The sequence below is a fragment of the Zea mays genome, chromosome 6 (genome assembly GCF_902167145.1).
Source record: "Zea mays cultivar B73 chromosome 6, Zm-B73-REFERENCE-NAM-5.0, whole genome shotgun sequence".
NCBI classification, from domain to species: domain Eukaryota; kingdom Viridiplantae; phylum Streptophyta; class Magnoliopsida; order Poales; family Poaceae; genus Zea; species Zea mays.
In genome coordinates, this window is record NC_050101.1 from 26674497 (window position 1) to 26686568 (window position 12072).

The following is a 12072-nucleotide window of genomic DNA, read 5'->3' on the forward strand; positions in this document are numbered from 1 at the left end:
CACTGTGGGGGCTTGTGCTCTTAAGCGCAAAAACCTTCGAACATACACCTGAAGGTATTCCTCATGGTCATGCGTACATTGAAATAAGGCTTGAGCTGTGAATGGCTTTGTCAGAAAGCCTTGGAAACTGGTGACCAGCATGTCCTTGAGCTTTTGCCACAACGTAATTGTCCCTGGCTAGAGAGAAGATTACCAAGTTTGGGCCACATTTCGGACTGCCATGACGAAGGACTTTTCCATGACGGTAGCATTTCCCCCATACGAAGATATTGTTGCTTCGTAACTCATCAAGAATTGCTTTGGGTCCAAGTGCCCATCATACATGGGCAACTGAGGTGGCTTGTAGGACTGTGGCCATGGGATAGCCTGCAGTTCCGCTGCCAGAGGAGAAGCATCATCAAAGATAAAGCTATCGTGATGGAAGTCATCATACCATTCATCTTCGTTGAATGAGCTCTCCTGATGAAGCTCCCTGTGCTGAGGCCTTCGATCATGGTCATCTTGGGTAAGATAGCGCATTTCTTCAGCGGCTTCGTCGATCTTCTTCTGAAGGTTGGCCAACCGGACCATCTTCTCCTTTTTTCTTTGCACCTGCTGATGAATGACTTCCAGGTTCCTGATCTCTTGGTCCAGCTCCTCCTCCTGAAGTGTTGGGCTAGTAGCCTTTCTTTTCTGGCTTCTGGCTTCTCAGAGAGAGAGCGTCTCCTGGTTTGTGTCCAGTGGCTGCAGTGCAGCCCCTGGCGTTGCTTTCTTCTTCGTGGCATGACGAAGGTTGATGCTTTGCCGAAAGTTGTGGAAGTGAGTACACCGGAGGTGGGCGCCAATGTTGTCTACTTGTTCTTAAATGCTATAAATTGAGAACAAGGCAACACAATTGTTAATGGTTAAAGACTTTCGTCCTTCAGAGCATTATTTCCCTTCGGATGTTATAATCTTCAGACGAAGGTCATGAAGGACATACCTTCATCATTTCAGCATATAAATATAAATATGAATAAGAATGCGAAAGTACATTAAAGAATGTTGATAAGGATTAAATCCCCACCATTTATATGTATACTCATAAATAAGAATCAACATCAATGGTATTTATAATACAATGATACCTTTGGTTCGCCAGAAGGTGAGAATGCAAAGATGACTGAGAGAGAGATTACAATCCAGCGTGAACAGTACGATATTACTGTTCATCTATTTATAGGCACGGGACACAGCTCGGATAAGATTACATTTATGTCCCTAACATTCACTCTTAATCACAATGCTAGTTATCAAGGATTAAGTAGTCTTTTCCCCCTTTAGGTCAATTTCGTTCTTGATCTTCATCATCATATTAAGCCAAAGTTCCTTCAGTCATAGCTTCGACATCCATCCATATCACCTTCGGGTTGTATCTTCATATCGCGTGTGTCTTTACCATGAGAGAAAACCTTCATCCCGAAGCCGAAGCCTCCTGTAACTGTCTAGGTCATACTGAAAACATGTGTTAATCACGTTTTTGAGGACCTTCAGAAGAGGAAGGACCCTATTGGTACCCTAAAACTAGGGTACCCCTTACTGCTGTATAAAAACGCAGTACCCACGCGGCTATTTTTAGTCACGTGGTAAAAGAGTTGTATGTGGGACCAGGCCATGACTCGCCCAAGCCTCGAGCGACTACTCTAGGCCAGCAACAGCACCTGACCCCACCACATGGGCGGGTCCGGTGCCGCCACGTGTCCAGAGAAAGTGACATACTCTGAGGCATCACTAGTGAGTCTGGACACCCATGGGAAGGTGTCGGACCCCAGTATATACGGTCCGGGCCTCCAAGTTTGGTCTAGGACCTCCACGTGTGCGAACCGGACCCCTGGAATGGGATCTGGACCCCCCTGTATAGGGTCCGGGCCACCCATAGTGGGGTCCCAGGGTTCCAGGATAGAACATACCCGGGCCTTAATGAGGACCTAGGCGGGGGTCCGGTGCCGACACGTGTCCAGACCTGATCTGGTGGGATCCAGACCTTATCACATACACTCCTGCTCCCTACCCAGGCGGAGACCCGATGCTGCCACGTGGCCTACTGCGTGCGGCGTTAAGCCAACGGGCGGAACCTGGCATGAAGCCTCTAGGGTACGCGCGTCTTTGCATTTATTACGGATAAGACGTGCACCTGTCCATTCCAGTGATAGGTGGCGTGTCCAGTCCACGCTGCGTGGGCCGTGCTGTTACTCACACGTTACCATAGCAAGTACAATGACTCACCATTACTCGCGCTTTTCTAAGAAAAGGGTCACTGCCTATCAATGCTGCATGGACTGCAGTCATCATGACTCCTGCTGATTACTCATGCGTTACTAAGGCGAAGGGAATCTGAACAGCTCCGCCTATACGCCTCTACGCACAATAGGCGTACCAGGCTACTCCATATTCGACTGCAACAAGCCATCACCAACCTGCGGACACGGCAAGACGTGGCAGTAGCCAGTTGGAGAAGCAACACAGCGTCCAGCAAAGATCTTTGTGTGCTGTCAGCATTAATTATTCACATAATGTATTCCTTCCATTATGCTCCTGGGCCCGCATGTCGGAGCTCAGCATCCTTGTATGTACCTCCCTTAAACTATAAAAGGGAGGGGACACAGCGTTACAAGGGACATGGTCAATACAACTTACGGACAGTGGATGTAGGGTATTACGCTCCAGCGGCCTGAACCACTATAAACCCTCGAGTGTTCTTGTGTTCATCCAAAATTCACCAATCAGGCAAGCGCTTAGGCCCCCTCCTCATCTTAGGATTAGGGCGGGTGCATTCTGCCACCCGGCCGGAGGATTTTCCCACCAACATTTGGCGCGCCAGGTAGGGGGTCTGGCCTTGGGTTTTTTGCCTGTTTTCTTGCTTGACATGATGGTTCAGATCGTCGAGCACCACGACTTTTCTTCCGAGGACTTCCCAATGGAGGAAGGGGCAACATCTTCCGTGCCACAATGCTCTAACCGCCCTGTGCCTGGTGCTGCTACTATGCACGCTGCACAGCAGCACACGCCCGCGCAGACATCCAGGACTCCATTGAGGGCTGCTCCTGGTGGGGCGTTGTCTGTAGCCAGGGAGTTGCTACATAACCCTCCAAGTTCCACGGCCTCGCTGGGGGCCATGAGGCAGTGGCGTGAAGATGTCGACCATCTCCTCAGCATGGCCCATCCTGGCTCGGCCAGGTCCAGGCCTCGATCATTTCGGGGTCAACACGAGGCGTCGGCATCTGTGCGCTCACCCTCAGTGAGGGGTGCATGGATTGACGACCTGCGAGCAGAGCTCAACCACATGCGTGCGGGTGAGGATGCTCGAGTCTCTCTGGAGAGGGCACGTGAGCGCCGACAAAACTTCAAGGGTCGCAACCTCGACCAAGACTTGCTGCAGTTGCACCACAAACTCCAAGGGGCGCCCGAATCCAGGCGGGTGTCCCATTGGTCGGCGTGGGCTGTGCCGCACTAGCAGATCATCTCCGCGCAACGACTTGGCCACCCAAGTTCCAGCCACACCTGCCGGAGAAGTACGGCGGTACGTCAAACCCGTCGGAATTCTTGCAGGTCTACGTCACCGCTATTACGGCAGCTAGTGGAAACACTGCCATAATGGCAAGCTACTTCCATGTAGCCTTGACCAGGCCGACCCGGACCTGGCTCATGAACCTCACCCCAGGGTCGATCTACTCCTGGAAAGAGCTCTGTGCATGGTTCACAGCAAACTTCGCCAGTGCTCATCAGCAGCATGGTGTGGAGGCTCATCTCCATGCAGTAAGGCAGGAACCCGGGGAGACTCTCCGGGCTTTCATCTCCCGCTTCACCAAGATACGAGGAACTATACCTCGCGTCTCTGATGCCTCCATTATCACTTCTTTTCGACAGGGGGTGTGAAAGGGAAATAGGGTCACACCTTTTCCTAAATGATTTTGGTGGTTGAATTGCCCAACACAAATTATTGGACTAACTAGTTTGCTCTAGAGTATATGTTCCACAAGTGCCAAAGGTTCACAACAAACCAATACAAAGTTAAAAGAAAGGATTCAAATAGAAAGGAGCCAAATCAACCGAAGGCTGCCCTGGTCTGGTGCACCGGACTGTCCGGTGTGCCAACGGACAGTGTCCGGTGCACCAGGGAGATCAACTCCGAACTTGCCACCTTCGGGTTTTTGGAATGCCGCTCTGCTATAATTCACCGGACTGTCTGGTGTAGCACTGGACTGTCCGGTGTGCCAAGCGGAAGCAACGGCTACTGCGCCAACGATTGAGTTCAACAGTCGGCTGACAAGGCTACAGTGCGGACTGTGCGCGCAGAAGTCAGAGCACGCGCCAGAAGGCGCACCGGATAGTGAACAGTAACTGTCCGGTGCACCACCGGACTGTCCAGTGGCCCCACATGTCAGAGCTTCAACGGTCGAACCCTAACGGTTGGGTGACGTGGCTGGCGCACCGGACAGTGTCCGGTGGCACACTGAGCTGTCCGGTGCGCCCTTCGACAGCAGCCTTCCCCAACGGCCACTTTGGTGGTTGGGGCTATAAATATCCCCAACCACCACACTTCAAGGCATCCAAGTTTTCAGCCAACACATTCAATACAAGAGCTAGTGCATTCAATACAAGACACAATTAGAGTGAATCAAAATCTCTCCAAGTCCCAATTCCACTCAAAGCAATAGTGACTAGAAGAGAGAGTTTTGTCGTGTTCTTTTGAGCTCTTGCGCTTGGATCGCTTTTCTTCTTCCCCATTTCTTGTTCCCAAGATCTTTGTAATCAAAGCAAGAGACACCAATTGTGTGGTGGTCCTTGTGGGGACTAAGTGTCCCAATTGATTGAGAAGAGAAGCTCACTCGGTCTAAGTGACCGTTTGAGAGAGGGAAATGGTTGAAAGAGACCCGGTCTTTGTGACCACCTCAACGGGAAGTAGGTTTGCAAGAACCGAACCTCGGTAAAACAAATCACTGTGTCACACTCTTCATTTTCTTGTGATTTGTTTTCGCCCTCTCTTTCGGACTCGATTATATTTCTAATGCTAACCTTATCTTGTAGTTGTGCTTAAACTTTATAGATTTCAGATTTGCCTATTCACCCCCCCTCTAGGCGACTTTCAATTGGTATCGGAGCCCGGTACTTCATTAAGAGCCTAACCGCTCAAAGTAATGTTGGGAGCTCACGCCAAGGAGATGGTGACCCGCGAGAAGCCCGCCACAAGCCACGGGAAAGCTCCATCGGGAGAGTCTGGCAACAAAAGGGAGGAATCACCTCTCCAAGTCAAGTCGCACCGGAGTGGCAACAAGAAGAAGAAAATGAAGAAATCTGTGACATAATGATTACGTCACTAATTAGTGTTTATTTGTCACAAGTTATGTTTTGGTGACGTCATTGTGACGAAAAAGCCATCGTCACAGAAGGTGCGTGTTAAATAGAGTACTATGACGATGATCAAAAAATCGTCATAGATTCTATGACGCATACTAGCTTCGTCACTAAATCTATGACACTATATTTCATCATAATTGCCCCTAAAAACGTCACAATTCGTACTGACATGCATTGCCACGTGGCTAATGGTGATGACGTGGTATGTGACGTGGCAAAACATTTATGACGAAAATTTTTGTCATAGATTCGATGACGTGGCATAATTGTTGTGACGAAGAATTTCATCACAAATTGAAAGGTGTTGGCCGCTTATGTGTCAATACATTTGTGACAAAAAGTTTCGTCATAAAATGTGATGACACGACAAGTGATGTGCTGACAAAGCATTTGTGACAAATATAATCATCATCGCAAGGAATACATCATATGCATTCATATCGTCATAGAATATTACACATCAGAACCAAAATATCATATGAATTTGTTCAACACAAATATTTCATCTAGAAGAGAATAATATAACTTTAAAACATATATCTGCAAATCCTTTAACTTAAAATCCAAAACAAATCCAATAACTTCAACTCAAAGTATTAAAAATTAAGCAGAATTGAAAAATGATCTTATAACTTCAAATCTAGAGCTACTATAACTAGCCACTATAACAGCCATAAGGCTGCATGTCCTATAGTGGTCAACCAGACTTATGATGGAGGCACTTGGCCTCGATTGAAGCTTAATAGTTGACGAAGGAGGTTGTTATTTTCTTCCATCGACCTCTTCATACTATCAACAGTCTCCTGAGATGCTTGTGCTTGAGCCTTCAAGGTTTCCACTTCTTCCCGAAGGCCATCTTTTTCTTGCTTCTCGGTCTCGAGTTCATCCTGAAGTTGTTGAACCTTTGCAGAAACAGTCGTTGTGGAGCTTTTCTGGGATGCAGACTTAAGACCAACATTGCGTAGGAACACACTGGAGCCTGGTAGCACATTAGAAACAACTTCTGTAGGAGATTTTGGTTGTTGTCCATCCTGAACTGGTGCTGCTACCATTTCTTCCATGTCAACCTAATATAAAATTTAAAGGTTATTCATCAATATAGTATACCACAAGTTGCAAGTTGTTAGTACAAACATGAAAGGAAAACAAGCACTTACAATAGCTTTCTGAACATTTTCACTAAAACCTTTCTTTTTGCTACAATGCATCTCCTTGAAAAGATCTATTGCACTAGGTTCCGCGTCCTTATATTTTTCTTGCTTCTGAAATGATATAAAATGAGTCCGGTGAGAATGAAGGTCTTAAAATAAGGTACAGGTAGGTTTTCAAAATAACAATTTAAAATGCATTTTAGATATGAACAGCGCTAAAGCATTTAAATAAAACTGTAAATGAAACAATCAGGAACAACTATATGAGCAAACAAAGATGTTTCATTGTGCTTTGGTATACATAAATAGAAAAATAGATGTTAGAGTCGATTACTGCATATCTAAATGCTTTAGCAAGCTATATATATATATATTAAAATGCTAGAGAGATGTTAGAGTCGATTACAAAAACAGAGATGTTAGAGATGTTAGAATCAAATACAGAAATAGAAAAACAGCAAGCTATACATTCTCTGTTATTATTGTTCTATCTATCCAGTACTTGATGAATATATAAATGGACTTTTTGCAGAAAGAGCATGAGGAACTGCACAATGTTCAAATAAGGAGGATTAGGAAACTTGTAGGTAACATAGCTACAAACTAAAACATTATAGTTTGGTGGATGACCTATTAATAAACTATTAACAATACAATAAAAATGATTTAGGAGACATGCTCTCTAATTAATGGAAGCAAGCACACATAATAACCACCTCTTTAAATGGTTATGGGTGTTCATTTGCAGCATTACACATTCATAGATTATTCAACTATGCACATAAAATAAAGGTTGTTGCATAATCAAGAAATGTAAGTGAACACAAATGTAACAACCAGGGGCAACTATATGAGGTAACATAGATGTTAAACTGACTCTATTGGCAATATTACACATTCACATATCATTCAACTATGCAGATAAGTAAACAGTGGTTATTTTCTTACCAATATAAAAGCCTTTGCAATGTAGGACTGAGAGCCTGTGCATTGTTGATACTGTACTTTTTCACGATTAAGTTTGTTCTTCACACAACTTTCCTGTGTATCAAATAAGCATGTAAAAATAATATAGATTTAGAATATGTAGCTGGAGTAAGAAAAAACAAACATATGATGTGGCAACAGAGTAAGCAATCATGTCAGACATAGGGTTATGCAGAAGCCACCATTCTAGATCATGCCACACTGCTATAAACGTGAATACATGGAAAACTCACTCTTATTGCCTAATATAGTATAAGCAGTTTATTCTCGGGTTCAAAAAAGATACACCAACGCCACAATCACATCATGTATAGACTAACATTTTACCAAAAATAGGCACCTGTCACATTGTATTCCCCTTTTCCCATTATTTTTGGCTAGCCAAACAAAACTGCCGCCCATGCAATGCTTATTTGACTGTGTAAACAAATATATGTATAACTTGCTGTTTTTCAGGTCAAAGAAATATGCCAGTAGCAGTTGCAGTAACAATGGTGTACTGAAGCAGTTCCCTGATGCAATACAAGTCTGCTCCCAGTCAAGTAATATGTCAAATATTTGCAGCAACTAGCAGGCTGACCTAGTACTATATATGCAACAGATCAAAGAAACATGTGTTATTTATAGAATGATCAATGGACTGGCCATCACACTGTGTTCCAAAGACGATGTTGATTCATAGGTTGGGATAAGCATAAAGATGTAGAAAACGTCTGGATATTGCAAGTACCTTGTGATTTGGGGTAGACCACTTCTCCACCAACTTTCTCCAGTCGTTGTCAGACATGCTTGGAATAGGTGATGTAGTCCTCACTTGATTAGCAGGTATCCCATTGAAGTACTTCTGTTTCAGTCTATACCTCATTTGGCGTTGTCCACTCTTTAGCATGTCTAGACATGCATCTTCCACTGTCTTGCTCTCACTGTCCACCGTGAAATTAGCCTAGTAAAGAAGTAATCGTTATATGAGTCTTGATTAAAAAGGCCAATGAACTTTATGATGAGTAAAACTAACTTACAGTAACTTTGCCAATGTAGTTTCTTATTATAGGTTCATTCTCTCTCTTCTTGTATTCCTTCCAATGGTTAAATATTGGAATGTGCTGCCTCAATGTGATTCCACCCTCTGATGCAAACTTAGCAGCTTGAATAGGTGGCTCTGGCCTTTTGTTCCCTTCAGTGATTTGGATTGGAATATTGATTCCCAGTCCTCTGCTTAACGATTCAAGTTGCCTGCCCATACTTTTTCTCCTTGGTATGATTTCTGTTGTTTGTGGTCATGCCAAAAAATGTACATTATCTTACACAATTAATGTCAAATATAAATAATTATAATTGTATAGACACAAATTGTTTTTATATGAATAATGTTGCATATAACTAAACATTAGTTGTGATAAAACATAATACAACATATGAATAATTGAGTTCAAATTGAAGTTGTACCCAAATGGGGTAAGTATAGGTTCTCAATATATATTTGTGACTCGCCAAAATCATTCATGATATTATCCTAGTAATGATAGATATCGCAGTCCAAAAAGTTAAGATGCCCACTTGCCTTGATTCCCAGTGTGGTTATCACCCTCCTGTATCTGGAAAGTAGGTTGTGCAATAGTATCCATGTCTTGGATGGGCTCATGGTTTGTGGCAGTATTGGAACTAGGATGTGTAGGAACAATAAGGTTGTGGGTCAAATCATGGTTTGTGGCGGCACTTGAACTGGGTTGTGTAGAAACATTTAGGCTATGGGTAGACATTTGGTTTACTTCAGCAACTCTTTGTCTAGTGACTCTAACTGGCCGTTCCTGCACAGGTGCCATAATTCTTTTATTTCCTCTTGTTACTTTTGTTGACATATGTTCACCATCATTGGAGATGTGGGTAGGGACACCCTTACGAGCTTGGAATTCCTAAATATATGTACAACAGAATAAGCATATTCATATCAAATTATTTGTGAACCCAAAAGTAATGATAGATAATGTGAAGAAGCTAAGAGAGTAATCAGTACCATGCCAACATCCTCTTCACCAGAATCCTCAACGTTCTCACCATCATATAAAGAACCTGATTCCTGAGGACCGCCTTGATTGTTGTTTGTAGTTGTTGCGGTGATCATTGTTTTTAATTGTCCAAGGCCTAGCCGTTGAAACAATTGATTGTTCTTCATCATATTCACAGCCCTCATTTTCTCGTATTCAGTAAGAGGGTCTTCTGTACATTTAAAATGTAAATGAATAAATGAAAAAGGTATCAAACACAATAAAGAAGAAATTGTAATGCATCAATTATATTCAACAATTTATATCTTGTGTCAATTTCTTGCTTGGTCCAAAATGTTATATATAGATGGATAAAGTTCTCCACCCAATGTTAAAAAACATCCTGTTTGGTTTGACAATGAATAAAATCGATCTAGCTATGTCTAATTGAAAAATTGTATTCTGAAATAGTGAGCATTTGCAATTGGCGCATATAGCCAAGAGATCTAAGCAACCAGAAAATATTATTGAATGTCTTTAACTTATGGTCTTAGAATGTCTTTAATTATCATTAGTTCATTACTCACGGTACTACTGAAATATTACTCAAAAACATGCTTTAACTTATGGTCTTAGAATGTCTTGAATTATCATTGGTTCATTACTCACTGTACTACTGAAATATTACTCAGAAAATTCAATAGTATTTTTAAATGTGTTGCCTTAAGGCTAAGATCTTTCAGTTTGCAAGGCAGTTTTCATAATGATTGAAATTTAATAGTGATAACACTTTAAATCTGCAACCACTACAAAATGAACTTTTACTTAATATGAAATTATCATTTAGATTATGAAATATGCATGTACAACCTCAAACCAACATAATATTGTTATGACTTATATTACCGTTTTTTCTCACGCGCGCAAAGGGCGCACCATTTACTAGTTAGCAGGAATTGCAGGGAATAGTAGACACACAAGCAATATCTTAACCGATCACACCATGGTAGTAGGCTAGCAGCTAGATACTAAAATAGCTAGAAGTTTCTAGGATATACGTGACATGAGCAGCCACAATCTGCATCATGATTCTACCCAGATCCAAAGCTTATGGAGGTTCGGGGTTGGGCAGGAAGCAGGTAGCGCAGAGAAGTTGCTGTGTGTACGCCAACGGCAGCGAGCACCTTCTCCCTGTCGCCGGCGGAGAATTTGCCGAGCGAGGTGGCCGCTGAAGGCTCGGAATGAGTCATTTGCGCAGCCATAGTGGAAGGCAACGGTAGGCGGAGGTTGCTGCAGGTGATGGCGGTTGCGGCTAGTGGAGACAGTGAAGGCAAAGGAGGAGGCACCGCGATGGCGAGGACGAGTCAGGCGACAGAGAAGAGGAGGCAACAGATGGTGGAGGTATGGGAGGCGGGAAGGATGGGGACAGAGCTCATGAGTCGTCATGGCCATGGAGGAGAAAACCTTCCCAAACCTAGATCCCGCTGCTTCACGAAGTGACGAACAGAGAGGAGCAACTAAACAAAATTACCTTCGGAATTCCGTGAGGGCTGTGTGGATCTCTTCCCGGGAGGCATCGTGGGGAGGTCACCGGACCACGGCAGCCGACTGCTATGAGGGAGGGTAAGGAAGAGAGGTCAGGTGAAGAAGATATGTGTAGGGAGGTTATGCGAGGACGTCCAGCCATTTTGGAGTTAGGTGAAGAAGATAGGCAAAAAAATAAAAAAAAGAAATAGCTGAACAGAGATGATAGGAGTCGAACCTACCACCTCAGGGTATTCCTATACAGAGCAGACCATTACACTATGTGAAGACTGGTGATGAAGTAACGGAGCTAGTAGAATTTTAGTATTATAATCCGTTGAACTTCAAAATTTTAGTAACGGAGCTTTTTCGAAGAGTTATTTGAATTTGTAACATTCTCGTCACGCGGCTTCGCCAATTTATAACTCTGCAGCCGTGCTTCGCCAGTTTGGTATTATGGAGGAAACACCCGCGCCATTTTGGTACTGTTAATGTCCCGGCCTCTGTAACCTTTTCTTACCTACGGTAAAAGTCATTGTTGCCCCTCGCTGTAACCACGACGCTGCTGGTGAAAACCTAACTCTCATCCCTTTCCACGGCGCCGCCAATATCTGTGAGCTCGATCCGAGAGTGCTCTTCCTCCGATGGCGGCTTCGACGAGGGGGAAAAAACGCCTGGTCCTCGACGTCGATGTCGAGTTGGACAGTGAGGCCAAAGTGGCTTCGGCTTTCAGTCGTTTGTCGGTGTCGATCGTTGCCAAGCCTACAGGCTACGTTGGCGGCAAGGAGCAGTCCTCCACGGGCAAGGACCTGAACGGCGCGGCCACATCTGGTATGTGGTACACCCAGCAAACTCACCAATCATACAACCGGCAGATATATGAGCCCTTCTGTCGTCAGGTACGTGGTACACCCAGCAGCAGACCCCTTCTGTCCTCAAGCAGTGCTCGGAACCTCGTTCAGTGTCGGTAAGGTTTCCTTGCAGTAGTATGAGCAATTTCCGAGTTCAATTCCAACACCATTGTATGTGGTTTCGTAGATAACCCGATT

General features: G+C 44.1%; 1 protein-coding gene across 1 annotated transcript; it reads right to left on the bottom strand.

Moving 5' to 3' along the window:
• Positions 1-5824: 5824 nt before the first annotated feature.
• On the bottom strand, positions 5825-11188 carry LOC103629115 (uncharacterized). The gene is given in 9 exon segments (XM_008650310.3): positions 5825-6142; positions 6144-6443; positions 6534-6638; positions 7476-7568; positions 8245-8457; positions 8534-8778; positions 9076-9427; positions 9529-9731; positions 11031-11188. Coding segments are annotated over 9 exon segments (1584 nt in total). The 5' UTR covers positions 11077-11188; the 3' UTR covers positions 5825-6115.
• Between the last annotated feature and the right edge of the window lie 884 nt (positions 11189-12072).